This window comes from Antennarius striatus, chromosome 4 (genome assembly GCF_040054535.1).
Source record: "Antennarius striatus isolate MH-2024 chromosome 4, ASM4005453v1, whole genome shotgun sequence".
NCBI lineage: Eukaryota > Metazoa > Chordata > Actinopteri > Lophiiformes > Antennariidae > Antennarius > Antennarius striatus.
In genome coordinates this window covers 26,475,001-26,498,968 of record NC_090779.1, presented here as the reverse complement: position 1 = coordinate 26,498,968, position 23,968 = coordinate 26,475,001, and the positions used below count along the sequence as shown (strand labels likewise).

The following is a 23,968-nucleotide window of genomic DNA, read 5'->3' as shown; positions in this document are numbered from 1 at the left end:
AGAGGGACCTGGTGGCTCCCGGTGGTCCAGAGGGACCTGGTGGCTCCCGGTGGTCGAGAGCGACCTGGTGGCTCCCGGTGGTCCAGAGGGACCTGGTGGCTCCCGGTGGTCATGAGGGACCTGGTGGCTCCCGGCGGTCCAGAGGGACCTGGTGGCTCCCGGCGGTCCAGAGGGACCTGGTGGCTCCCGGCGGTCCAGAGGCACCTGGTGGCTCCCGGTGGTCCAGAGGGACCTGGTGGCTCCCGGTGGTCCAGAGGGACATGGTGGCTCCCGGCGGTCCAGAGGGACATGGTGGCTCCCGGTGGTCCAGAGGGACATGGTGGCTCCCGGTGGTCCAGAGGGACCTGGTGGCTCCCGGTGGTCCAGAGGCACCTGGTGGCTCCCGGTGGCCCAGAGGGACCTGGTGGCTCCCGGTGGTCCAGAGGGACCTGGTGGCTCCCGGTGGTCCAGAGGGACCTGGTGGCTCCCGGTGGTCCAGAGGGACCTGGTGGCTCCCGGTGGTCCAGAGGGACCTGGTGGCTCCCGGTGGTCCAGAGGGACCTGGTGGCTCCCGGTGGTCCAGAGGGACCTGGTGGCTCCCGGTGGTCCAGAGGGACCTGGTGGCTCCCGGTGGTCCAGAGGGACCTGGTGGCTCCCGGTGGTCATGAGGGACCTGGTGGCTCCCGGTGGTCCAGAGGGACCTGGTGGCTCCCGGTGGTCCAGAGGCACCTGGTGGCTCCCGGTGGTCGAGAGCGACCAGGTGCCCCCGGTGGTCCAGGTGCCTCTGGGGTCCAGACCCTTAAGAGGAGCGCAGATATTTTTAAAAGAGGCAGAACCAAGACAAGGACAGGTGTGTTTTTGACAGGTGGTTTATTCTGACATTAGAATCACTACAGCTTGAGAACGGTTCCTAAGCTCCGCCCCCTCAGGGAGGAAAGCTCCGCCCCAAGCTCGTTCAGTCGCCTCCCCAGTCCTGGTCCTGTGCATTCGGATCACTGGTCCCACGAGCTCACATTCAGTCGGATCCTGATTCAACACGTTTACATACACACTGGAACAACCACCGCTGCTGAGTCAGCAGCAATTCACACGTGACCCCCCCATACCCACCAGGACCAGGACCGGGCCATGTGGTTCCAAAACTAAAGGTTAGCAGCAAATACCGCCCACACGGAGCCCCTCCTCTTCCTCTAACAGGGGTGGGGGTGGTGGCAGGGGGCGGGGGGAGGAGTCACAAGCGCCGAGGTGATGGCACGTTTTCACAGGAAGCGTGGAAACAGGAAGCTGCTCACATTCAACAAGCATCACAGACGGAGCGTCGCTTCACCAGAGCTAAAGCACCAGTTAGCCTAGCCTAGCATAGCCTAGCCTAGTTTAGCGTAGCTTAGAGTTAGGAGACACCAGGGGTCGGTCTTCACGATGCTGAACAGGTGTGAAGGGGAACCGTTCGTGTTGCCACGACAACACGAGTGCATGTGTTTGGTCACTGATGGCGAACAGCTGCAGACACGGGAGGGGGGGCACGTCGCTATGCTAGCAACACTGACCACAAACTGGACAGCTAGGTTACAAAGACCAGCTAGCAACCCGTTAGCTTTGTTGCCTTGTCTGCTGTCCACGCCCCCCCAGAGCCAATAGAACGTGTGTCTGTAGCAGGTCCAGAGCGGGGGGGTTGGTGGGGGGGTTCTACCAGTCCAGACAGGAAGAATTAACTACGTATCGCTGCAGCTGATGGGCGTGGCTCTGACCGGGACAGTAACGGGGGGGGACGCTAGCTGAGGTGACGACATCCTGCTGGCTCAGCGGTGACGGCTCCATGCTGTGGGGGGGTGCATTACTATAGAGAGTTGGGGTCAAAGTGCAGGGGGGAGGCATCTCAAGATGCTGCTAGCGTCCTTCTACAGCCAAACCAGTAGGCGACGCCACTTCGTCTGCGTTGTCTGCCTCTGCAGCGCCGTCCAGGCCCCCCCGGGGGCGCCAGATCTTTACCGTCCGGTCACTGCAACACAAACACAGTGAGCAACATACTTAGCATAGCAGCAGCTAGCCACGGCGGGGGTGACACTCACTCTGACGCCGTGAACAGGAGGCTGCTGTTGGTGGAGATGCCGTTGATGGGGCTCTCGTGGCCCCTCAGCTCCCCCAGTGGCCCCAGGGTGTCCGTGTGCCACAGCTTCAGCACCCCCCCTCTGCAGCCGCTCAGGAGGGCGGGGGAGCCTGGGACCACGCCCAGCGCACACACCCAGTCCCGGTGGGCGTTCGGGACTTGCTGTGGGAGGGGGGGGGGTGTTAGAGTGGAGGTGAAGCCCAAACCGGTTCTATTGGGTTCCGGGTGTCTCACCAGACCCAGAACCAGAACCAGTACCTGCAGCAGGTCTTTGCGGTCCAGGTCCCACTTCTTGATGCCGTTGTCCCGGGAGCCACTGAAGAAGAAGCCCCCCTGGACCACCAGGGACTCGATGCCGTCATAATGGGGAGGCTCAAAGTTGTGTGTGGGGGTGACGCTCCCCAGGGCGCCGTCAGCCACGTCAAAGAGCTGCAACGCAGGGAGCGTTAGCACCGTTAGCACTGTTAGCTAGATGTCGTAGTGGTGCCCGGCTCCCACAATGCATCACACCTTGATGTAGTGGTCTTTGGACCCGGTGATCACCAGGTCCTGGTTGGACCCCGACCGGTCCACCGTCAAGCACATCACTGGACCCAGGTGACCCGTCAGTTTCCCCGTGGACGCGAACCTGACACAGAACACAAGAACATGGATCATGGAACCGTTACCACGGCAACACCACATGAAAACAAACCGTCTGAAGCGAACAGAACCGTCTGAAGGGAACAGAACCTGGGCTTGCGCTAGCCATTCACCACTTCGCCATCGGCGAAGTAAATTCCAGATTGGCTACCAGGTTTCTAGCCTGTGCAGCCACAGTGGCGTTCCTGTTTTTACGGAAAAAAGGCTAAAACTTACAACTTTTTCGCTCGCTAGCGGCGCTCGCTATTTCCGCTAGGCCATTTCCTTTTGCGAGCGGCGTTAGCGAAAATAGCGCCGCTATTTCCGCATGCCGACGGAAACAGCCGAAGTGACCCGAACGCTCCCGATCATTAAATATGCACTGGGGTCATGACCTCCTCTCGTCCAATGAACAACAAAAGATTGTTTTTTTCCAAGATGAACCCGTGAATTGGTGTAAGACAAGGAGAGGACCATCAATCAAAAGAATCATGTGTTTCTAGTAGAGTTTGTGTTAAAGTCCTCATTAATAAACAAATGGTGAATGCTGGGGGGGGGGTGGAGACAGACCGATCAGAAGGTCAATGAAAGATATTATCAATACTTGTTTGTAGTCTTAGACTTTTGTTCCCTCTGACCAGCAGGAATAACCAGCGATGATGTAAATGTGTTTTCACCTCGCTTGATGTTTTATGTCTTTTTAGATTGAAAGAAAAATCATGTTATTGAATTAAAAAAACTAAACTCTGTCATACCAATGGTGTTGGTGGTGGTCAGAGTTCAAATGTCTCCTAGTCTCAGTAAACTACCAGTAAACACTGAGTAATATTTAGTCTGACTGTATCTTCAGAGTGAATGAAGTTTTCAATGGTTGAATCTCACATTCATTCCTGCATAAAGTAGGACAGAAATAAAGAGAGTTCAGCTCCAGCTGCTGGCTTTAGGGGGTTTTTGGAGGGAAACTGAACACAAGATGTTGTCCTCAGAATGCAGGACAACAACCCTGTTTTCTAAAACATTTCCCAGGGGAGGCCCCCTGTACCCCCCCCCCCACGTCCCCCTGCGACAAGCGTCGGTCGTCAGCGCGCTGCGCCACTGTCTTGGACGCAGAGTGTGGCTTTTCGTGTCTTACTCAATTCTTTTACACTGAGCCACAGCGGTTAGTCACACTAGCTCCTGGTGCAAGACCAGGAACCGTCTGAAGGGAACAGAACCGTCTGACTGGTGGGAACAGAACTGGTTGTTGTGGTTCTTCTTGACTCACCTTCGCAGGTCCCACACGCGCACGGAGTTCCCGGCGGCGGCGTACAGAACCGTCCCGCTGGGGTTGAGGGCGATCTGGTTGATCTGGTTCTCTCCCGCCGGGATGGTGACGGTCCGGCTGGCGCTGGACTGACAGGCGTCCCCAACGCCCACCTGACCCGAAGACCTGAGGGGCAGACAGGAGGACTCTAATCCAGATTAATCTGATCCAGATTAAACATCAGGTCTGACAGCAGGATGATGAACCGGTTTATTCAAATCTATCAACCACAATAGACCAGGCGATCAATCAGGCGCCCTCACCCACAACCAATCACATGCCTTCAGTCACAACCAATGCGGTGCCCTGCCCCCTGACCAATACGGTGCCCTGCCCCCTGACCAATGCAGCCCCAGACTCACGTGAGCGTGCGGATGCAGGTGGGGGCGTCCCGGATGTCCCAGACCTTGACGGCGTTGGTGGAGACGGTGAACACCAGGCTGGAGCTGTAGCGCACCGACACCACGCTGCTGGGGTGGCCCCCCAGGGACATGATCTCCTGCCCGGTTACCAGGTTCCACACCTTACAGGTGCGATCTGAGGGGGGAGGAGTAACAGTCAGGGAGGCGTGCGAGGGAGGGGGAGCTGGGGATTATGGGTAGGACCTTTGGATCCGGTGAACAGCAGGTCGTCGGTGGAGTCGACGCACAGAACCGCTTTGCTGTGTCCCTCCGCCACATGGATGCACTGCAGCGCCCCCCCCCGGCTGCTCTTAGTGGCCGGGACCGGGTTGATGACGCCCCTGGAACACACACACACACACACACACACACACACACACACACACACACACACACACACACACAGTGAGCAGCAAGCACAGAGGGCAGAACGCCCTCCCAGCAGAGGTTCTGAGGTCCGGACAGGAAGGAACCCCCCAGCACACACACGTCAGGGAACGGGGGGTCAAACGACCTGCTGGGTGGCGGCTGGGCATCGCCGCGGTAACAAGCAGAGATGAGGGCGTGACATTCACTCTCAGCATCCATCGCTCAGCCACACAGGAAGCTGGTGAGGAAGGGGCGGAGCCTACACCTTAGAGCAAACCGCAGTGGACCACGTGTTTACTTTTACCGGTGCGGATCGGGGGGGGCAGAACTCCTCTGGGCTCCCCCCACCTCTACTCCTGCAGGTTTGTGTCCACAAATCTGATTGGTTTGCCTCCTGCAGTGCATCCTGGAGGCGGGGCTAGCGGGAGTGGGAGGGGCTCAGGCTCCTGATGACTGATGAGAGCTGCCAATTAAATCCCAGCATAATTACGGCGCGTGTGGGGGGCACACCAGGACAGACGCCAGGCACATGCTTTGCGATCAGGTCCTGTGGGAGCGAGCGGCGTCAGACCAACATCACTGAGGCCCCCGCCGCAAGCTGGATTAAAACTACAGATTAAAACACGCTAAAGCTAAGGCTAACGTAACCTCCTATCCCAACGTGAGCAGATCAAAGAAATTAAATCCTGTCAGCAGTAAAAGTTCATCAGAGCACCTGGGCCCTAAACCACCAGTGGGCCCTCGTGGGTCAACGCTCGCACTCCACGTTCTGTCTATCAGAGAGTTTAAAGGTGATGCAGAGAGAAGGTGGTTTAATATCAGTACGGGGGGGTTCAGGTTTAATATCAGGATGGGGGGGGTTCAGGTTTAATATCAGTATGGTGGGGTCCAGGTTTAATATCAGTACAGGGGGGTTCACAACGTTTAAATTACCCTAAGAGAAATAGTTTGTTACTCTACCACAGAATTCATTAGTAATGTGTGGCTCCTGGGACGCATTAACCACGAGGGACGAGGGACCACTGACATTTATGTCACAGACGCTGGGGGGGAGGTTAATCCGACTCCACACGACGTCTGTGGATCAGCCTGAACTGAGGACAGGACGTATAACACCTGACAGGAACTGAAACATGCCCCCAGCAGCAGAACACACACCGGTTTGACACCCAGAAGACCTGACAGTAAACAGAACCACGCCCTCTGGCGTCTTATTGGTCAGCATTGCCCTCCATCAGCTGGCACCACCAGCTCCCACCTGGAAGCCGTTTCCCTCCGACTGACAGGAAATCACCGACCAAAGGGGAGGACAGATTGGTTCCCAGCAGCACCAATCAGAAGCATGACAGCAGCAGAGAATTAGTTCAAGCTGAATCAGTGGAGGCGGGGCTTAAATTCTGACTCCACCACATGCTCCCCCCCGGAGGATGAGTGTTAGTGGAGCTGGAGTGAACGCTGGTCAGCGGCGTCAGGAAGCTCTTACTGTTTCATCTCCTTGACCTTTGACCTGTCGGCGGTGGCCTGAGCCTTGTCATTGGTCTTCCTGCGAGACAGCGGCGACGCCTCCGGCGCTCGCTTCTCCCCCAGTGACGGCGTTCTGGAGCCACAACTGAAGGTGTTTGTCCAACAACAGAGGATCACCATCACACCAAGACAGGAGAGCACCAATCAGGAGGCGGCACGGGTTACCTGATCACATGGTCCCCCAGCGGGCGTCGTCACGCTCACGTTTAACTAGCGGGGCCCTACAATGCTACGCTATCGCATGACTAGCAGATCCATCAGTCTGCAGGCGAGTCGAAGCGAAGCCTCTCACCAGCCAATCAGCTAGCGGCCAGTCGGCTAGCAGCCAATCATCTAGCAGTCAATCAGCTAGCGGCCAGTCGGCTAACGGCTAGCGTTTTAGTCTCATTGAGCTGCAGATTAAAACAAGCATAGCAGGAACAGGAAGAAGTGAAGTCGACAGGTTCACTCAGAGGACCAATCAGATGGAGGCCAGGACAGATCAATGGGAGGGGGCGAGGGGGGTGAGGGAGGAAAAGAGGAAGAAGGAAGTGAGGAAGGAGGTGAAGAAGGAGGTGAGGAAGGAGGTGAGGAAGGAAACGAGGAAGGAGGTGAGGAAGGAGGTGAGAAAGGAAATGAGGAAGGAGGTGAGGAAGGAGGTGAGGAAGGAGGTGAGGAAGGAGGTGAGGGAGTAAGGAACGAAAAGAGGAAGGAGGTGAAGAAGGAGGAAGGAAATGAGGAAGGAGGTGAGGAAGGAAACGGGGAAGGAGGTGAGGAAGGAAACGAGGAAGGAGGTGAGGTAGGAAACGAGGAAGGAGGTGAGGAAGGAGGTAAGGAAGGAGGTGAGGAAGGAGGTAAGGAAGGAGGTGAGGAAGGAGGAAGGAAACGGGGAAGGAGGTGAGGAAGGAAACGGGGAAGGAGGTGAGGAAGGAAACGAGGAAGGAGCTGAGGAAGGAGGTGAGGAAGGAGGTGAGGAAGGAGGTGAGGAAGGAGGTGAGGAAGGAGGTGAGGAGGAGGCAGCCCAGCAGGAACAGGAAGTGCCGTTAGCGAGGCGTGGCTCCAGGACTTACATGCTGCCCGTTCTAGAGGGGAAGCCGGGGGACAGAGCGGGGTAGTCCCTGACTGATGAGCTGGGCGGGTCCACGTCCCCGCCCCCCTCTGGTGCCTCAGCCAATGGCAACATTGGACTGGAGAAATCTGCAGTCGGGGCGTCGGGGGCGGAGTCACTGTTGGCGTACAGCAGCTCCATCTGTGTGGTCGTCCTCCGGCGAGCCTGGGGGAGCAGAAGCGTTAGCGCTGAAACAGGAAGTAGCCTCAGACGCTAGCTAACGCACAGGAAGTGGAACAATCCTTCAGAATAGTGGAATACCTTATTCCTGCTTCTGTTCTCTCCACACAGCTTCAGGAGGTCAGAGGTCAAGGTGCTGGGGAGGACATGGGTGTTAAATATTTAAGGGGGGATCAACTACAAGAGGCTAGTCACCCCCCAAACACCTTACCTGCCCTCTGCTGACGGGCTCTGGGCCGATTCGTCGCTGCTGCTGTCGTCCCCGGGTTCTGACCAATGAGACGAGAGCAGGAGGTCAGTGGTCAGAGACCTGCAGACAAACTGAAGGAAGCTAACGTCTGGAGTTAGCAGTGAAAGCTAACATCTGGAGTTAGCGCTGACAGCTAACGTGTGGAGTTAGCAGTGAAAGCTAACATCTGGAGTTAACGCTGACAGCTAACGTTTGGAGTTAGCGCTGACAGCTAACGTGTGGAGTTAGCGCTGACAGCTAACGTGTGGAGTTGGCGCTGACAGCTAACGTAGAACAGGTGAAGCAGATGGGGGGGGGTCAGCCATGCCGTTGGGTCCTCAACGGGATCACATGGTTTCAAGTTTAGAGCGGTCTGGGGGGTTATCAAGGAGGATGGGGGGTGAAAAGGCAAAGCCCCCCCATGTGAAGACAAGCTGGGGTGTGAGGAGCCATTAGTCCGCTGCTCCTCAGGGGGGTCAGAGAGTCCTCTGGATGGCTCCTGGGGTGTCAGCAGGGAGCTAAAGTGAGGAGGGGGGGTCAGCACACAGATGGGGGGGGCCTTGCAGCGCACCTCATGCACCTGCTGGGGTTACAGCGGTTAGTTCTCAGATGCAGGGGGGGCCATGCATCACAACGGGGGGGGGTCACTTACCGGCCGGGACGGGACCCAGCTCTGCAAAAACATGAGGAACAAAAGAAAACATGGGGGGGGGACGGAAACAAGGGAACGCACAAATCAGAAACAGACGCCGAAACGTGGAGGAAATAAAGGAGACAAAGTGCATCGTGGGTAAAAACGTCACGCTGGGGGGCACTGGTCAGCGTCTCTCCAGCAGACCCCCACCGGGTTTACATGCAGCCCCTCACAGGGTGGGGGCCGGGCTGAGGAGGGTGCCGGTCCTGTCGCCGTGGTTACCTTGCAGGGCGTGGCCCAGCAGCGCGTCCAGCTCCGGGTTAAGCTCCGCCTTCTCCTTCAGCATGTGGAACAGCAGCTGGTTCTGCGTGGCGCTGGTCACCTCCGTCTGCTTCAGCCGGCCCTCCATCACCTTCACCTGGGACTCCCTCTGCGCCGCCTGCAGGCCCTGTGGGGGGTGGTGCCAGGGGGCGGGGTCAGACTGACGGCGTCTCAGATACTCGGTGTGAAGTGGGCGGTACCTTGTTGATGGCCATCGACATGAAGTGGTCAAGCAGGAAGCGAGCCTCCGTCAGCGTGCAGGAGCCAATCACCGCAGAGATGTCCACCGTGTCGCCCTCCTCCTGCACAAACAAGGAGAGACACAACCTCAGGTCCCGTGGCCCCGCCCGGCGACAGCCACACCTTAGCGACGGAGCCCCGCCTTGGCCTCCTCCAGCTGCATGATGTTGGCCTGGCAGTCGGCGATGCTGTCATTGATGTAGTCGATGTTGGCCGTCAGCGCGTCCACTTCCTCGGTCAGAGGAGGCACCGCCTTCTCCACTTCGGGCCCCTCCCTCTGGAGGCGGTCCCTCTTCCTGATCACCTTCTCTTTGCGTTTGGTCAGCTCCTCCCGTTGCTGCGTGACAAAAACATGTGATGTGTGAGAGCGTCCACACAGAACACGGATCCTGAGCGACCTCTACGACCTTCAGGAGGCGGTTCATGTCGGCCTCCATGTTGGAGACGGTCATCCTCTGCATGATGACATCAGAGATCCGCCTCTCCAGGGACTGCCACTTGCTGCGCGCCACCCTGGTGGAGTACACACCCACGGTGCGCCTGTGGGAGGGGCTGCACACAGCCAATCAGGACACGTTCTGACACTATCAAACGCACACCCTGTAGCCACACCCACTCACCGCGTGCCGTTGGGGGCGGTGCTGGAGGAGGAGTACGGGCGTCCAGACGGGGGTCTGTGGGGGGAGTCCTGCACCGGGTCGGGGGGGTTGATCTTCCGGATGACCTTACCGGAGGCGGGCCTGGCCTGCCTCCTCAGAGCCGACACCTGACACAAACAGATCAATGAGGTGCTGAGCTCTGAGGGACTCCCCTAACCCCTACCCCAACCCTAACCCCCTACCCCAACCCCTACCCCAACCCTAACCCCTACCCCTACCCCAACCCCTACCCCAACCCTAACCCCCTACCCCAACCCCTACCCCAACCCTAACCCCTACCCCTACCCCAACCCCTACCCCAACCCTAACCCCCTACCCCAACCCCTACCCCAACCCTAACCCCTACCCCTACCCCAACCCCTACCCCAACCCTAACCCCCTACTCCTACCCCTACCCCTACCCCAACCCTAACCCCTACCCCAACCCTAACACCTACCCCAACCCTAACCCCTACCCTAACCCCAACCCCCTACCCTAACCCCTAACCCCTACCCCAATGCTAACCCCTACCCTAACCCCTACCCTAACCCTAACCTCTAACCCTAACCCTAACTCCTGACCCCCAACCACAAACCCTAACCCCTAACCTTAACCCTAACCCCCAACTCCTCCTGCTCACCTCCTCCGTCTTCCTCCTCAGAATCAGCTCCTGCTGCCGCTTCTGAGCCTCCAGCAGCTTCAGCTGGTGCTGAAACAGAGAGGAGTTAGAGACACCCACCTCCTGATGGTCACCAGTGGGGGGGGACACCCACCTCCTGCTTGCGCTGGTCCTTCTTCAGGGAGGCGATCTCTCGGGTGCGCCGCGTCTCGTTCAGGCGGTTCTTCTCCTGCTGCTCCTTCATCTGCTTCATGAGGCGCACCTGGAGGAACGGCGTCCAATCACACGGTCTTAACCACAACACACCAATGGCAGCCCACAAAGAGTTACCATGGAGACCAGCCGCACCTTGGTCTTCTTCATCTCTGCCACGTCCATCTGCAGCTTCCTCAGCTGCTTCTCGTACTGTGATTGGTTCTTCAGCAGGCGGGCGTGTTCCTTCTGGGCCGACTGCAGCTTCTGCAGCTCCTTGTTCATGACGCTCAGCTTCTTCTCGTACTCCGTCTTGATCTTACGCGCTTTGTCCTCCGAGCCGCTCTCCACCGAATCTGAAAGCAGACGATGTGGGAATGAATAATCAATAATCAGTGAGCTGTTCATCTTGCATCATTTCCTGATCGAATCTGAGCTGAAACATCAGTCTGACTTTGAAGCTTCATCTGAAGAGTTTTCATGATGAGGAACACCAGGAGACACCTGACGGTCTACAGACAGGTCTAACTACAATCTGTTTTGATCATGTGGGAGGACCGCGGCCCCGCCCTGAGGCGTGTCTTACTCATGTTGTGCAGCACGCGGTCCCTCTCCAGTTGCGTGTCGCGGATCTTGCTCTGCAGCATCATCAGCTTCTGCTCGTACTGCTGCTTCAGCGTCTGAAGCCGCCGCTGGCTGTTCTCCAGCTCGTCAATCAGCTTCTGCTTGATGGCGATCTCACAGGTGATGTTCGCCAGGTCGGCCTGGAAGTCCTCTGGGGGGGGTGGAGAGGGTTACACGTGTGTGTGTGTCTGTGTGTGTGTGTGTGTGTGTGTGTGTGTCTGTGTGTGTGTCTGTGTGTGTGTGTGTGTGTGTGTCTGTGTGTGTGTGTGTGTGTGTGTGTCTGTGTGTGTCTGTGTGTGTGTGTGTGTGTGTCTGTGTGTGTGAGTCTGTGTGTGTGTGTGTGTCTGTGTGTGTGTGTCTGTGTGTGTATTTGTGTGTGTCTGTGTGTGTGAGTCTGTGTGTGTGTGTGTGTCTGTGTGTGTGTGTCTGTGTGTGTGTGTGTGTGTCTGTGTGTCTGTGTGTGTGTGTGTGTGTGTCTGTGTGTGTGTGTGTGTGTGTGTCTGTGTGTGTGTCTGTGTGTGTGTGTCTGTGTGTGTGTGTGTCTGTGTCTGTGTGTGTGTGTCTGTGTGTGTGTGTGTGTGTGTGTGTGTGTCTGTGTGTGTCTGTGTGTGTGAGTCTGTGTGTGTGTGTGTGTCTGTGTGTGTGTGTCTGTGTGTGTGTGTCTGTGTGTCTGTGTGTGTGTGTGTGTGTGTGTGTGTGAGTGTCTGTGTGTGTGTGTGTGTGTGTGTGTGTGTGTGTGTGTGTGTGTGTGTGTGTGTGTGTGTGTGTGTGTGTGTGTGTGTGTGTGTGTGTGTGAGTGTGTGTGTGTGTGTGTGTGTGTGTGTGAGTGTGTGTGTGTCTCATTCACTGACGGTTCCGTCTGGACAAACCCCACTGAGGTTGTAAACATCTCATCAGCATTTAATAAATTAACTGCCTCACGTTTGCCCATTAAAGCTGCATTAGTCTGAGGGGGGGCTCTGAGCAGTGGAGGGGGGGTCTGGTGGTAGAACCGTCTCAACCCCTCCCCTCAGATGTATTCAATGACTTTCCAGGACCGGTTTCCTGTCATTGAAGGACCAACACAGGGCTGGAAATGAACTTTTTTCCTGGTAGCGCTGGTGCTCCCAGATGTAGACGTTAGTAGCACCAGCAAAGACTTCAGGAGGACCCCCCCAAAAACAAGGCAGTGACGGAGTATTAGAGACGCTCCGTCCATCTCCGTTCCTCCTCTCCCCCCAGTCCAGGAGAGCAACCACAGCTGCGCTCTCATTGGTTCCTGGACCGCGGTGCTCAGACGGTTCCACACCTCCTCCAGCAGGTCCACACTCACGTGTCTGCATCAAACAAACTGTCGGTAGTGGGGTGGAGGGGGACACTCACCCCCACGCGTTTACCCCCCATCCACACAAAACTGTATGAGACGCTCTTCTGAGGATCCTCCTCCGGGTCAGGGGCCAAACCGAGGCACTACCGGGGTGTGGGTTAAGTAGCGCATTGTGGCGCGCTGTCAGCCCGGTCCCTGGACTGAACCATTCTGGGTATTATTGGATGGTTTTATGTTTTAAAACATCACTAAAAGATGTTTCTGTTGCCCCAAACTCCCCCACGCCGTTAGTGAACATCCGTTTGCATTTTTCTGGGTCATTTTGCCCTCAGCTCGGACTTCAGGAGATAGTTCTGCTCAAAGCTCTGAGCTTTGTTTCATAGTGGAGCTTCATGTCACCACTTTTAATTCACGCTACGTGTTCAGACCACATGAGGTCAGGTGGTCTGAACACGTGAGGTCAGGTGGTCTGAACACGTGAGGTGAGGTGGTCTGAACACGTGAGGTCAGGTGGTCTGAACCGCCTGACGGAGGAATAAACATACATTGGGTCCACTCATTGTTAACCAGAGGTTTTCCTCGTTCACCTCCTTCGTTTGGAGCTCTGCTGTCTCCCTTCTTCTGTGCTCCTGTAGGTAGACCCACAGCGGTAGAGAGCTGTCTCACTTCCTGGTACGCTGACAGAGCAGGTAGACAAACGATCTGATTGGCTGAACTGAGTGGCCCTATTACCGTATTAGCAGGAGGAGCAGCGCCCCCCGTCTGTAGCCGCGAACTGCAAGTAAAAATGCACCGAGAAAATCTACTCTGATGAATTTATCATGGAGTGGTCACGGGTCCGGACAGAACCACCACGCGGTCCGGATCCGGTACGCTGTCCACCATTTGTGACCCCTGCTCTACGGAGAGAAAGAGCGAGAGAAGAGGAAAAAAAGGCGCACCAGATTTTTCCCAAGTCGCACCGCTGCTCCCGAATGTATTTAATAGTCGCACTGATAACAATTTGGGGGCATATGCGACCAAAAGGGTCGCAGTTTTGAGCCCTGCAACAGATGTGGAGTAAAAGAGGCCTCAAAGGCGCCCCCCGGTGGAGAGACTTACCTTTCTCATCTGACTCGGAGTCGGAGTCATCGGAGCTCTCCTCCACGTCCATCTCCTCTTCGTCCTCCTCCTCCTCCTCCTCCTCTGCGTCCTCATGGTCACTCCCCTCCTGGACCTCCTGCCAGACACAGTTCAGACCAATGACGGCGCTCCCCTTGCTGACCAATCGGGTGGTTGGACTCACCATGTCGGCGTCCTGGCCGCCCCGCTCCGTCGCTTCCTTCTCGGCCACGGTTTCCTGCTCGTTGTCGGGAACATCCTCCCTGCTGGCGCTGAAACACGGAAACGCGCTTCAGAACGTGAAAACACACAGGGGACACCCTCCCTAGTACCGGGACACGCACGAACACGTCTGGAGCCCATCCAGGTGTTAGTCAGCACCGCTCACGTCACACCACCCTTCAGGCAAACAGGATTATGCCGTTCAGTAACGAACATGTAACAAAATGAGTTCACCTGTTTGACCCTCAGGGGGCGCCAAACACCAGCAGAGGAGACAGGAAGTCAGTAAAATTAAGACAGGAAGTCAGAAAAAATGAAACAGGAAGACAGGAAAAATACGACAGGAAGTCAGGAAGACATGGAGGCAAAATAAAACTCCTTTGTCAGGGAAGTTCATGAAGCGACAGGGCGGATAAATTCTGTCAGGTAGTCCTCAACATACAAACACCACTGCTTCTGTTTGTAAGTCCCTCTTTATTAAAGTACAATTTCTAATCCCTAATCTCCATTTAAATGTCATTACTACCTAACCCTGACCCCTAAAGTCATGTTATTACTACTCTAAATGCTTAAGTAATGTCATCATTATTAAGCCCAGCTCTAATCCACTGAGGTGTTCCACCACACTGACCTGAATGACGCTCTGATGTCACTTCCTTTTCATCAAGAGTCAGACACGCCCCTTTATGTTTGGTGTCTGTTTGATTTGATGAAGTTTCTCAGTTAATCCACCAATAGTTAACATCAACTAGTAAAACATTCAGAGTTCAGCGTTAGCCTCAGTTAATGCTTCCTGACAGAAACCTGACCCCAAAACATTGGTTCCTACATCATTTAGTTCCTACAGGACAACATTGGTTCCTACATCATTTAGTTCCTACAGGAGGACAACATTGGTTCCTCCATCATTTAGTTCCTACAGGAGGACAACATTGGTTCCTACATCATTTAGTTCCTACAGGAGGACAACATTGGTTCCTCCATCATTTAGTTCCTACAGGAGGACAACATTGGTTCCTACATCATTTAGTTCCTACAGGACAACATTGGTTCCTACATCATTTAGTTCCTACAGGAGGACAACATTGGTTCCTACATCATTTAGTTCCTACAGGACAACATTGGTTCCTACATCATTTAGTTCCTACTGGAGGAATACATTGGTTCCTACATCATTTAGTTCCTACAGGAGGACAACATTGGTTCCTACATCATTTAGTTCCTACAGGAGGACAACATTAGTTCCTACATCATTTAGTTCCTACAGGAGGACAACATTGGTTCCTACATCATTTAGTTCCTACAGGAGGACAACATTGGTTCCTACATCATTTAGTTCCTACATGACAACATTGGTTCCTACATCATTTAGTTCCTACAGGAGGACAACATTGGTTCCTACATCATTTAGTTCCTACAGGAGGACAACATTGGTTCCTACATCATTTAGTTCCTACAGGAGGACAACATTGGTTCCTACATCATTTAGTTCCTACAGGAGGACAACATTGGTTCCTACATCATTTAGTTCCTACAGGAGGACAACATTGGTTCCTACATCATTTAGTTCCTACAGGAGGACAACATTGGTTCCTACATCATTTAGTTCCTACTGGAGGACAACATTGGTTCCTACATCATTTAGTTCCTACAGGAGGACAACATTGGTTCCTACATCATTTAGTTCCTACTGGAGGACAACATTGGTTCCTACATCATTTAGTTCCTACTGGAGGACAACATTGGTTCCTACAGCATTTAGTTCCTACAGGAGGACAACATTGGTTCCTACATCATTTAGTTCCTACAGGAGGACAACATTGGTTCCTACATCATTTAGTTCCTACAGGAGGACAACATTGGTTCCTACATCATTTAGTTCCTACAGGAGGACAACATTGGTTCCTACATCATTTAGTTCCTACTGGAGGACAACATTGGTTCCTACATCATTTAGTTCCTACAGGAGGACAACATTGGTTCCTACATCATTTAGTTCCTACAGGAGGACAACATTGGTTCCTACATCATTTAGTTCCTACAGGAGGACAACATTGGTTCCTACATCATTTAGTTCCTACAGGAGGACAACATTGGTTCCTACATCATTTAGTTCCTACTGGAGGACAACATTGGTTCCTACATCATTTAGTTCCTACAGGAGGACAACATTGGTTCCTACATCATTTAGTTCCTACTGGAGGACAACATTGGTTCCTACATCATTTAGTTCCTACAGGAGGACAACATTGGTTCCTACATCATTTAGTTCCTACTGGAGGACAACATTGGTTCCTACAGCATTTAGTTCCTACAGGAGGACAACATTGGTTCCTACATCATTTAGTTCCTACAGGAGGACAACATTGGTTCCTACATCATTTAGTTCCTACAGGAGGACAACATTGGTTCCTACATCATTTAGTTCCTACAGGAGGACAACATTGGTTCCTACATCATTTAGTTCCTACAGGAGGACAACATTGGTTCCTACATCATTTAGTTCCTACAGGAGGACAACATTGGTTCCTACATCATTTAGTTCCTACAGGACAACATTGGTTCCTACATCATTTAGTTCCTACAGGAGGACAACATTGGTTCCTACATCATTTAGTTCCTACAGGACAACATTGGTTCCTACATCATTTAGTTCCTACAGGAGGACAACATTGGTTCCTACATCATTTAGTTCCTACAGGAGGACAACATTGGTTCCTACATCCTTTAGTTCCTACTGGAGGACAACATTGGTTCCTACATCATTCTGTTGGTATCTTGAGGACTTCCTGTGCGGGGGGGTCGAACCCGTGTTCCAGGTAGTTTGGACATGAGGAGCGACAGAAGACGAGGTGTGATGAGTCGATGAAGGGGCTAGGGGGGTTATCAGATGAAGGTGTTTAACTCATTGACTGCCAGACACATTCAGAGCGGACAGCTCCCCAGTGCCAGAGATTTTGAGCATTTTCACTGAATTTTGAAGGCCCACCAAATATTCATTTTTTAGGCTACATAAACATTCCACATATCACCCGAAACTTTAGACTGTCTTCTTTCATCAGAAAAAAAAAGTTTGTTTCTAGCATCTATGTGTGTTTAGTTATTGCCCGTAGAACACAGGGTGGTTTCAGCAAAAACGGCTGATTTTGACCAGAAAACGGAGATAATGACGTTTTACTGCAGAGAAGCAAATTCAAGCAAAACTCCAACATCAAACTTCTGAAAATACTTTTACTTATTGAAACAATGCAAACATCATTAGAAAAAACATTTTTGATGAACAAATGATTTTATAACAATTTTGAAAATTAGACAACATAACAAAGTACATTCATTTCACTCTCAACTGTCAGAACCATTTACAGGTGAGTGTGTGTGGGTGAGTGCGAGTGTAATCAATGATATTTATTTTGCGTGTGATACACAGTGAAGCATTCTCCTGCATGCAGGGGAATACGACAGGCCTTGCACCACATCCTGGTCTCACTCCTCCCACCCCTTCTAACACACACCCGACATTTTCTTGAGGGATGTGCCTTCTTTGTGGTGGCCCTCAAACGTTCCAGCTTGTGCCTGGACATCAGGCCATCGAGTCTGCCTTCTGGGTCTCTGTTTCTGAGTGACCTGGTTTGCAGCACGTCTTCGACCTCCATCTCCTCGCCCTCCTCATGTGACACGTACCCCTTTTCAGTGTGGCAGAGCTTCAGGATGTGCCTGTATAAACTGCCGTGCATACAGGTTGTTCTGAGAGGCAATGTGACCCAGCAGCTCGTCAGTCAGAAACAGCTCCATGAAGTCAACCGGCTGGTCTGAATCCAGGTCTGCAGCCGCATTCTGGGGACCAGGGGTTGCCACGAATGGGAACTTAGTGGGTTTCCAGCCATCATGACCCCAAACACCTGCATCCACCTCCAGTGATTGGCGTCTCCTCGCACCTCTCCCTCTTGCAGATGCACGTCCTCTACTCGTTTTAGGGACTGTAAAATATAGAAATATACAATTTTACACTATATATATATGCATGCTTGAAATAAGTAGGATATCATTTTACACAACATATATATATATATTATATACACACATGCCTGAAATATGTACCATTCTACAAAACATACACACACACACACACACACATATTATACATATATACACACACATGCCTGAAATATGTACTATTCTACAAAACATACACACACACACACACACACATATTATACATGTATACACACACATGCCTGAAATATGTACTATTCTACAAAACATACACACACACATATTATACATATATACACACACATGCCTGAAATAAGTACCATTTTACACAAAAGAGTAATACATTCATGGATGGGGAACAACTTATGGGAGACGGAGGGCCGACGCGTGTTTTTTACATCATGTAACAAAGTAGCAAAATAGTTACCTTTGCTCCTCAGATCCTCCGTGGGCTCCCACGGATCTGGGGAGGACTCCCTGCTGCTTTCTGACGGAATCCAGTCAGATGACGAGTCCGGGTCCGGTTCAGAGTCAGACCTGTCGCCGGACAGACGCAGCGGAGAACCCTCCGCAGCGGCGCTCCCGTGTGGGACGCCGCCGAACTGCGGGGGGGCCCCGCTACAACCCGCCACGCTTTCCTCGCCTCCGATCCGGTCTTCAATCTCCTTGGGTGCATCTCCTGCCCCCCGATCCTTACCGCTGTCGCTCATTTTCACAGCAGCTACACTGCCAGACAAGCTCTGTGCCAGTGTGAGCTGCTTGAACCTGCCTCCTCCACACGCTTTCGCCTTGCGCTTCGCCATTTTTCTCTCCGCTACTGCCCCAACACCGACGCTTCTTTGTCGTTTTATCTGGTGATCTAGGGTGTCAAACACTGCCCCCGACCGGAATACATGGAATACAAGGCTGAAAATCACACAGAATGTGCGAAACGCTTTGATCTAACGTTCCCTATAAAAAACGCCTAAGACGAAATATGACGTCTTTGGCACTCAACGTTTGGATTCTATAAGACGAAATATGACGTCTTTGGCACTCTGTGAGTTAATGGAAGCTAAGCAGGCGCCCCCCCAGGTGAGTTAGCTGAACACACACTGAACATGGGGGCACGGTGACCAGAGGGTGGGGCTCCCACAAACCTGGCATCCTCCCCCTCCTCCCCCTCTGTCTCCTCCAACAGCTGCTGGAGTCTTCAGGGAGGGGTGCGGGGGCCCGAACGAGGGAAGAAGGAGAACGGAGGGAGAGAGCATCAGAGGAAGCTCCTCACTTGAACCCCCCCCCCCCCGGGGGCTCCTACCTTTTCTTCTTCTTCCTCTGGCGTCTCTTCAGCCGCTCCAGGTCCTTCTTGGCGAGCTCGATGATGTCACACGTCTCCTTCTGGGGGCCCAGCGAGGTGGGGAAGGGGGCAGGACCCCCGTACAGCGCCTGGCGGCTGGAGGCGCGGGACAGGCTCCTCCTCAGGTGCTCGCTCACCGCCTCGCTCTCCAGCAGCTTGGCCCTGGGGGGCAGAAGGTGGTGTCAGCCCCATCTCTTAGAACAACCAATCAGCAGCAAGCTGGCGGGTTACCGCAGGTCCTCGATCTCCTTGATGTAGCTCTGGATCATGTTCCCGATCTCCTCGGCTCCGCCTTCACCTGGAGAACAGGAGGGGGGGGGGTTAAGGTGGGGACTGGAGGAACCCTCACCCAGCGGTGCTGACCCACCTGCCCGGGCGAGGGCATGGCTGGCCTGGTCGCTGAGCAGCTGGGCAAGTCGCGCCCGCTGGGCGTCGACGGTCTCTTGCATGGCCTTCAGGCGCACCCTCAGGTGGCCGTTCTCCGTCTGCAGCATGGCGTTCTCATGGAACATGTCGCTGACGCTCTCCACGCCGTCCTCCCCCATCATCCGTTTGCCCTGCAGGCAGGAGGGGAGGGTCACACACAGGACGCACGCCTCACCCGACGGCCCCCGGCCCCTCCTACCGTCTTGTACTCCATGAGCTCCATGGTGAGGCGGGCGATCTCGGTCCTCAGGGCGCTGATCTGCTGGCTGGCGCGGTCCTGGTTCACCACCACCCTGTTCTTGATGTTGCGGGCGCGGTTGGCGTACTTCAGCGTGTTCAGCGTCTCCATGAAGTCACGGTCAGACGGGCTGATACAGGCGATCATCACCGTCTGGCTGTGAGGGGGGAGGAGGAGGTGAAGGACAGACCGCCCACACGGGACCTAAAGTGCCCCCCATGGTGACCCAACACACCTGTTGCCCCCCAGCGAGTCCTGCAGGAGGCGGGTCAGCTTGGAGTCTCTGTAAGGCACGTGAGAGGCCCGCTTGGCCCGGTCGCCCAGAGCGCTGATCACGTTCCCTAGAGCCAGCTGTAGCCATGGAGACAGCGATCGATCATCAGTCAATCAATCAATCAATCAATCAACCTTTATGTAGTGCTTGTTCTGAGCCAGTCATTAAAACAGAAATCAGCTTTAAATTAGATTCATTACTTATCAGAGGTCAGACAGGACGTTGGCCTGTTAGCGGTGGGGGTCAGACTGGGGGGTTTGTTCATTTCATTCCCTGCAGAACGTTTTATTTATCAGCCCCGTCTGACACTGAAATCTTCACTTCGTTTTATTGTGTGAATGTTGGGACCCAAACTGTTTTCATGGAACGACCCTGACAGAATTCTGCCACTAGATGGCAGTCTAACCCCAGAGCGCGTGGCCCCAGCACCCTGCTGGAGCGATGGGGGCGTTCTCACCAGTCCACAGTTGATGGAGATGCCCTCTTTGGCCCGGTCCCCCGTGGCTCCGGTCCTCTTCAGCCTCTCAGACCCGGCCAGGTCCACGAAGTGGAACTTGGCCGTCAGCGTCTCGTATTCGTCCACCTCTGCGTTGCCGTTGGTGACGCGGTTGTCGGTTTCTGGCTGGAGAAGGACACACAGACGGCGGTTAGGCGCTGCCCCGCGGCGTGGCGCTGACTTCAAGCCGTGCAGACGCAGTACAGACGTTGTCGGAGGCACAGATGCGGACTTGGCACAGGTGAATGGTGAAGATGGCGTGGGAGCGCGAGCTCTGGACGTTCATCTGCGTGCTGGCCGTGGTGCGACACAGGGCGCCGAGCTTCAGGCACTGCATCATCTGAGCGGCGAGGAGAAACATCAACACACCAACAACCCGTGAAGAAGAAACACAAGAGGAACGGCTGCCTGCACCTCTGCCTCGGAGGACACGGTGCGGGTCGTCACGCCCACAGTGTAGATGCCCCCGGCGGCGTCTTCGTGGATCCTGATGTGAGACTTCTGCTTCTCCCCTCGCGTGGAGTCGAACAGATCCAGAACCTCCTCGTTGTAGAGCTGCAGGAAGTCAGCTGATCAATCACCACAGGGACTAGACCCGTTTGTCAGCAGAGATCAATCACCACAGGGACTAGACCCGTTTGTCAGCAGAGATCAATCACCACAGGGACTAGACCCGTTTCTGTCAGCAGAGATCAATCACCTTAGGGACTAAACCCATTTCTGAGGCGTCTGATCGTCTGCGCCAGCAGGACCAAACCACACCTGACCTAACCCAGATTAAATCTACCTGCAGGTTTAACCCAGATTAAATCTACCTGCAGGTTTAACCCAGATTAAGCCTACCTGCAGGTTTAACCCAGATTAAACCTACCTTTGTGTCAAACCCAGGTTTAATCTGGGTTTGGGAGAACTCACCCTGTAATCCTCATGTGGGGCGGCAGTGTCTCAGCGGTAGAGCACATGTCTTGAAGACGAATCTCCCGTCCATCGGTGGATCGATTCCCCCTCCCACCACGACATCCCTTGGAGTGTGAGCTGACAGTGGGAGGTGTCAGCTCACCTCCCAGCCACTGCCGAGGCGCCCTTGAGCGAGGCGCCGTCCCCACCACAAGCTAGTCATTTGGGGCGCGACCCGTCACTCTTCCTATATATATATATAAAACATATATATATATATATATATATATATGTGTGTGTGTTATATATATATATATATATATATGCATGTACTGAGAGTGAGGAGAGAATTTACCCTCTGGGGATCAATAAAGTGTGAATTATTATTATTATTATTATTATTATTAATCCAAACACTGAGATCCTGACGGAGTCACACAACTGTCCCCTCAATGACCTCCTGCTGACCCCTACACCCTCCTAGACCCCCCCCACGCCCCTACACCTCCTCACCTCTCCCTTACATCCCCCGACCACCCTCACCCCCCACTCCTCCTAACCCCCGATGACAGCTGCGCTCATTGGTGTGGATGTGTTCAGATGATGGAGCTTCGGCGTGGGGGTTTGTTACAGGGATCAATAGGTCAGTAACGGAGGGGGGCAGTAGGTCAGTCCAGTAGGTCCTGGGGGGGACCAGAACCTCCTGGATGTGTTAAACCAGCCGTGCTGACATGCCCGTCTGAACAGGAAGTAGACGTGTGCCGCGGTGCGTTCAGGGCGGTGCTTACCTCCAGGAACTGGGCGCTGATCTTGAACTCTGGAGGGGGCCGGCCCCCCTCCCTGGCAGCCTCACGGCGCTCCTCGATGCCCCTGAAGAGGTGGTGCACGGCGCGAGGGATGATGCCCAGCTCCTCCCCAGGGATGTTGACGTCAAAGCCGGTGCCCATGGTGTAGGTCTTCCCAGAGCCCGTCTGCAGGGGACAGACGCTGTGACCCCCCCTCTGTAACACCTGCTATTCATGCACATCATCACATCTCCTCTGACATCTGACAGGAGGAACCCCCCCTGCAGGGCCAACCTGGGGGAGCACTCACCTACATCACTACGCTAAAGAAGAGCTGTTACCGGGCAGTGTGTCTGTGTGTGTGTGTGTCTGTGTGTGTGTGTGTCTGTGTGTGTGTGTGTGTGTGTGTGTGTGTGTGTGTGTGTGTGTGTGTGTGTGTGTGTGAGTGTCTGTGTGTGTCTATGTGTGTGTGTGTGTGTCTATGTGTGTGTGTATGTCTATGTGTATGTGTGTGTGTGTGTGTGTGTGAGTGTCTGTGTGTGTGTGTGTCTATGTGTGTGTGTGTGTGTCTATGTGTGTGTGTGTGTGTGTGTGTGTGTGTGTGTGTGTGTGTGTGTGTGTGTGTGTGTGTGTGTGTGTGTGTGTGAGTGTCTGTGTGTGTCTATGTGTGTGTGTGTGTGTCTATGTGTGTGTGTATGTCTATGTGTATGTGTGTGTGTGTGTGTGTGTGAGTGTCTGTGTGTGTGTGTGTCTATGTGTGTGTGTGTGTGTCTATGTGTGTGTGTGTGTGTGTCTATGTGTGTGTGTGTGTGTCTATGTGTGTGTGTGTGTGTCTATGTGTATGTGTGTGTGTGTGTGTCTATGTGTGTGTATGTGTGTGTCTATGTGTATGTGTGTGTGTGTCTGTGTGTCTATGTGTGTGTGTGTGTGTCTATGTGTGTGTGTGTGTGTGTGTCTATGTGTATGTGTGTGTGTGTGTCTATGTGTGTGTGTGTGTGTCTATGTGTGTGTGTGTGTGTGTGTGTGTGTGTGTGTGTGTGTGTGTGTGTGTGTGTGTGTGTGTGTGTGTGTGTCTATGTGTGTGTGTGTGTGTGTGTGTGTGTGTGTGTGTGTGTGTGTGTGTGTGTGTGTGTGTGTGTGTGTTCACTATGAATAGTGGGAGTGCCAAACAGCAGGAGCCCTGTCACCACGGCAATCTAAGCAGTAGTGGAGATAAAGAGGGGAGGGGACCTGCCTGTGGGGCATCTCCAAGGAGGGGCTGTTCCAGGAGGGGGGGGCTGTGACAGGAGGGCGGGGCGGCTCCAGGAGGGAGGGGCTGTGACAGGAGGGAGGGGCTGTTCCAGGAGGGAGGGGCTGTTCCAGGAGGGATGGGCTGTTCCAGGAGGGATGGGCTGTTCCAGGACAAACACTCACCTGTCCGTAGGCGAAGATGGTTGCGTTGTAGCCATGGAAACAGCCCTCGATCAGCTTCTCGGTGCAGGTGGTGTAGATGGCGTCCTGCTGGGAGTCCATGTCGAACAGGAAGTCATAGGTGAAGGCCTTGTCATTACCCAGAATCACCTGGGGCTCCCCGGGCATCACGTAGGTACAGATGTGACACCCCTCGATCTTCTCCCGGGCCAGCTGGGGACGGATCCTAAGAGAGAATTAAAACCAGGTCCTGAGTCAGATCAAAGAGGTTCAATAAGATCAGTGAGGATCAATGAGAACGATGAGGATCAATGAGAACGATGAGGATCAATGAGAACGATGAGGATCAATGAGAAAGAAGAGGATCAATGAGAACGATGAGGATCAATGAGAACGATGAGGATCAATGAGAACG

At 53.9% G+C, this 23,968-nt stretch overlaps 2 protein-coding genes across 7 annotated transcripts in view; both read right to left on the bottom strand.

Moving 5' to 3' along the window:
* Nucleotides 1-832: 832 nt before the first annotated feature.
* kif21a (kinesin family member 21A) overlaps nucleotides 833-23,968 on the bottom strand; it is a 34,969-nt gene continuing 11,833 nt past the window's right edge. Inside the window, exons 2-35 of one of the 6 annotated variants that reach the window (XM_068312092.1) lie at nucleotides 23,557-23,779; nucleotides 22,147-22,329; nucleotides 20,876-21,016; nucleotides 20,670-20,801; nucleotides 20,423-20,587; nucleotides 19,927-20,042; nucleotides 19,653-19,848; nucleotides 19,395-19,584; nucleotides 19,259-19,325; nucleotides 18,989-19,189; nucleotides 18,831-18,881; nucleotides 13,661-13,748; nucleotides 13,477-13,594; nucleotides 11,032-11,220; nucleotides 10,602-10,801; nucleotides 10,408-10,515; nucleotides 10,275-10,343; nucleotides 9,616-9,761; nucleotides 9,403-9,547; nucleotides 9,138-9,332; nucleotides 8,956-9,057; nucleotides 8,717-8,882; nucleotides 8,453-8,473; nucleotides 7,783-7,840; nucleotides 7,653-7,707; nucleotides 7,354-7,556; nucleotides 6,264-6,389; nucleotides 4,616-4,752; nucleotides 4,373-4,547; nucleotides 3,972-4,136; nucleotides 2,597-2,714; nucleotides 2,345-2,515; nucleotides 2,049-2,248; nucleotides 833-1,978 (exon numbers count right to left, since the gene is read on the bottom strand). In XM_068312092.1, coding sequence (XP_068168193.1) covers nucleotides 1,867-1,978; nucleotides 2,049-2,248; nucleotides 2,345-2,515; nucleotides 2,597-2,714; nucleotides 3,972-4,136; nucleotides 4,373-4,547; nucleotides 4,616-4,752; nucleotides 6,264-6,389; nucleotides 7,354-7,556; nucleotides 7,653-7,707; nucleotides 7,783-7,840; nucleotides 8,453-8,473; nucleotides 8,717-8,882; nucleotides 8,956-9,057; nucleotides 9,138-9,332; nucleotides 9,403-9,547; nucleotides 9,616-9,761; nucleotides 10,275-10,343; nucleotides 10,408-10,515; nucleotides 10,602-10,801; nucleotides 11,032-11,220; nucleotides 13,477-13,594; nucleotides 13,661-13,748; nucleotides 18,831-18,881; nucleotides 18,989-19,189; nucleotides 19,259-19,325; nucleotides 19,395-19,584; nucleotides 19,653-19,848; nucleotides 19,927-20,042; nucleotides 20,423-20,587; nucleotides 20,670-20,801; nucleotides 20,876-21,016; nucleotides 22,147-22,329; nucleotides 23,557-23,779 — 4,732 coding nt within the window. In that variant the 3' untranslated portion in view covers nucleotides 833-1,866. The remainder of the gene's footprint in view (nucleotides 1,979-2,048; nucleotides 2,249-2,344; nucleotides 2,516-2,596; nucleotides 2,715-3,971; nucleotides 4,137-4,372; nucleotides 4,548-4,615; nucleotides 4,753-6,263; nucleotides 6,390-7,353; nucleotides 7,557-7,652; nucleotides 7,708-7,782; nucleotides 7,841-8,452; nucleotides 8,474-8,716; nucleotides 8,883-8,955; nucleotides 9,058-9,137; nucleotides 9,333-9,402; nucleotides 9,548-9,615; nucleotides 9,762-10,274; nucleotides 10,344-10,407; nucleotides 10,516-10,601; nucleotides 10,802-11,031; nucleotides 11,221-13,476; nucleotides 13,595-13,660; nucleotides 13,749-18,830; nucleotides 18,882-18,988; nucleotides 19,190-19,258; nucleotides 19,326-19,394; nucleotides 19,585-19,652; nucleotides 19,849-19,926; nucleotides 20,043-20,422; nucleotides 20,588-20,669; nucleotides 20,802-20,875; nucleotides 21,017-22,146; nucleotides 22,330-23,556; nucleotides 23,780-23,968) is intronic. The other 5 variants (XM_068312093.1, XM_068312094.1, XM_068312097.1 and 2 more) reach the window with 5 other exon arrangements.
* Nucleotides 16,912-18,821, bottom strand: LOC137593415 (uncharacterized). The gene is made up of 2 exons (XM_068312098.1): nucleotides 18,119-18,821; nucleotides 16,912-17,675 (listed from the first exon to the last, which is right to left on the bottom strand). The coding sequence occupies exons 1-2, from the start codon at nucleotides 18,492-18,494 to the stop codon at nucleotides 17,386-17,388; spliced, it is 666 nt and encodes a 221-aa protein (XP_068168199.1). The 5' UTR covers nucleotides 18,495-18,821; the 3' UTR covers nucleotides 16,912-17,385.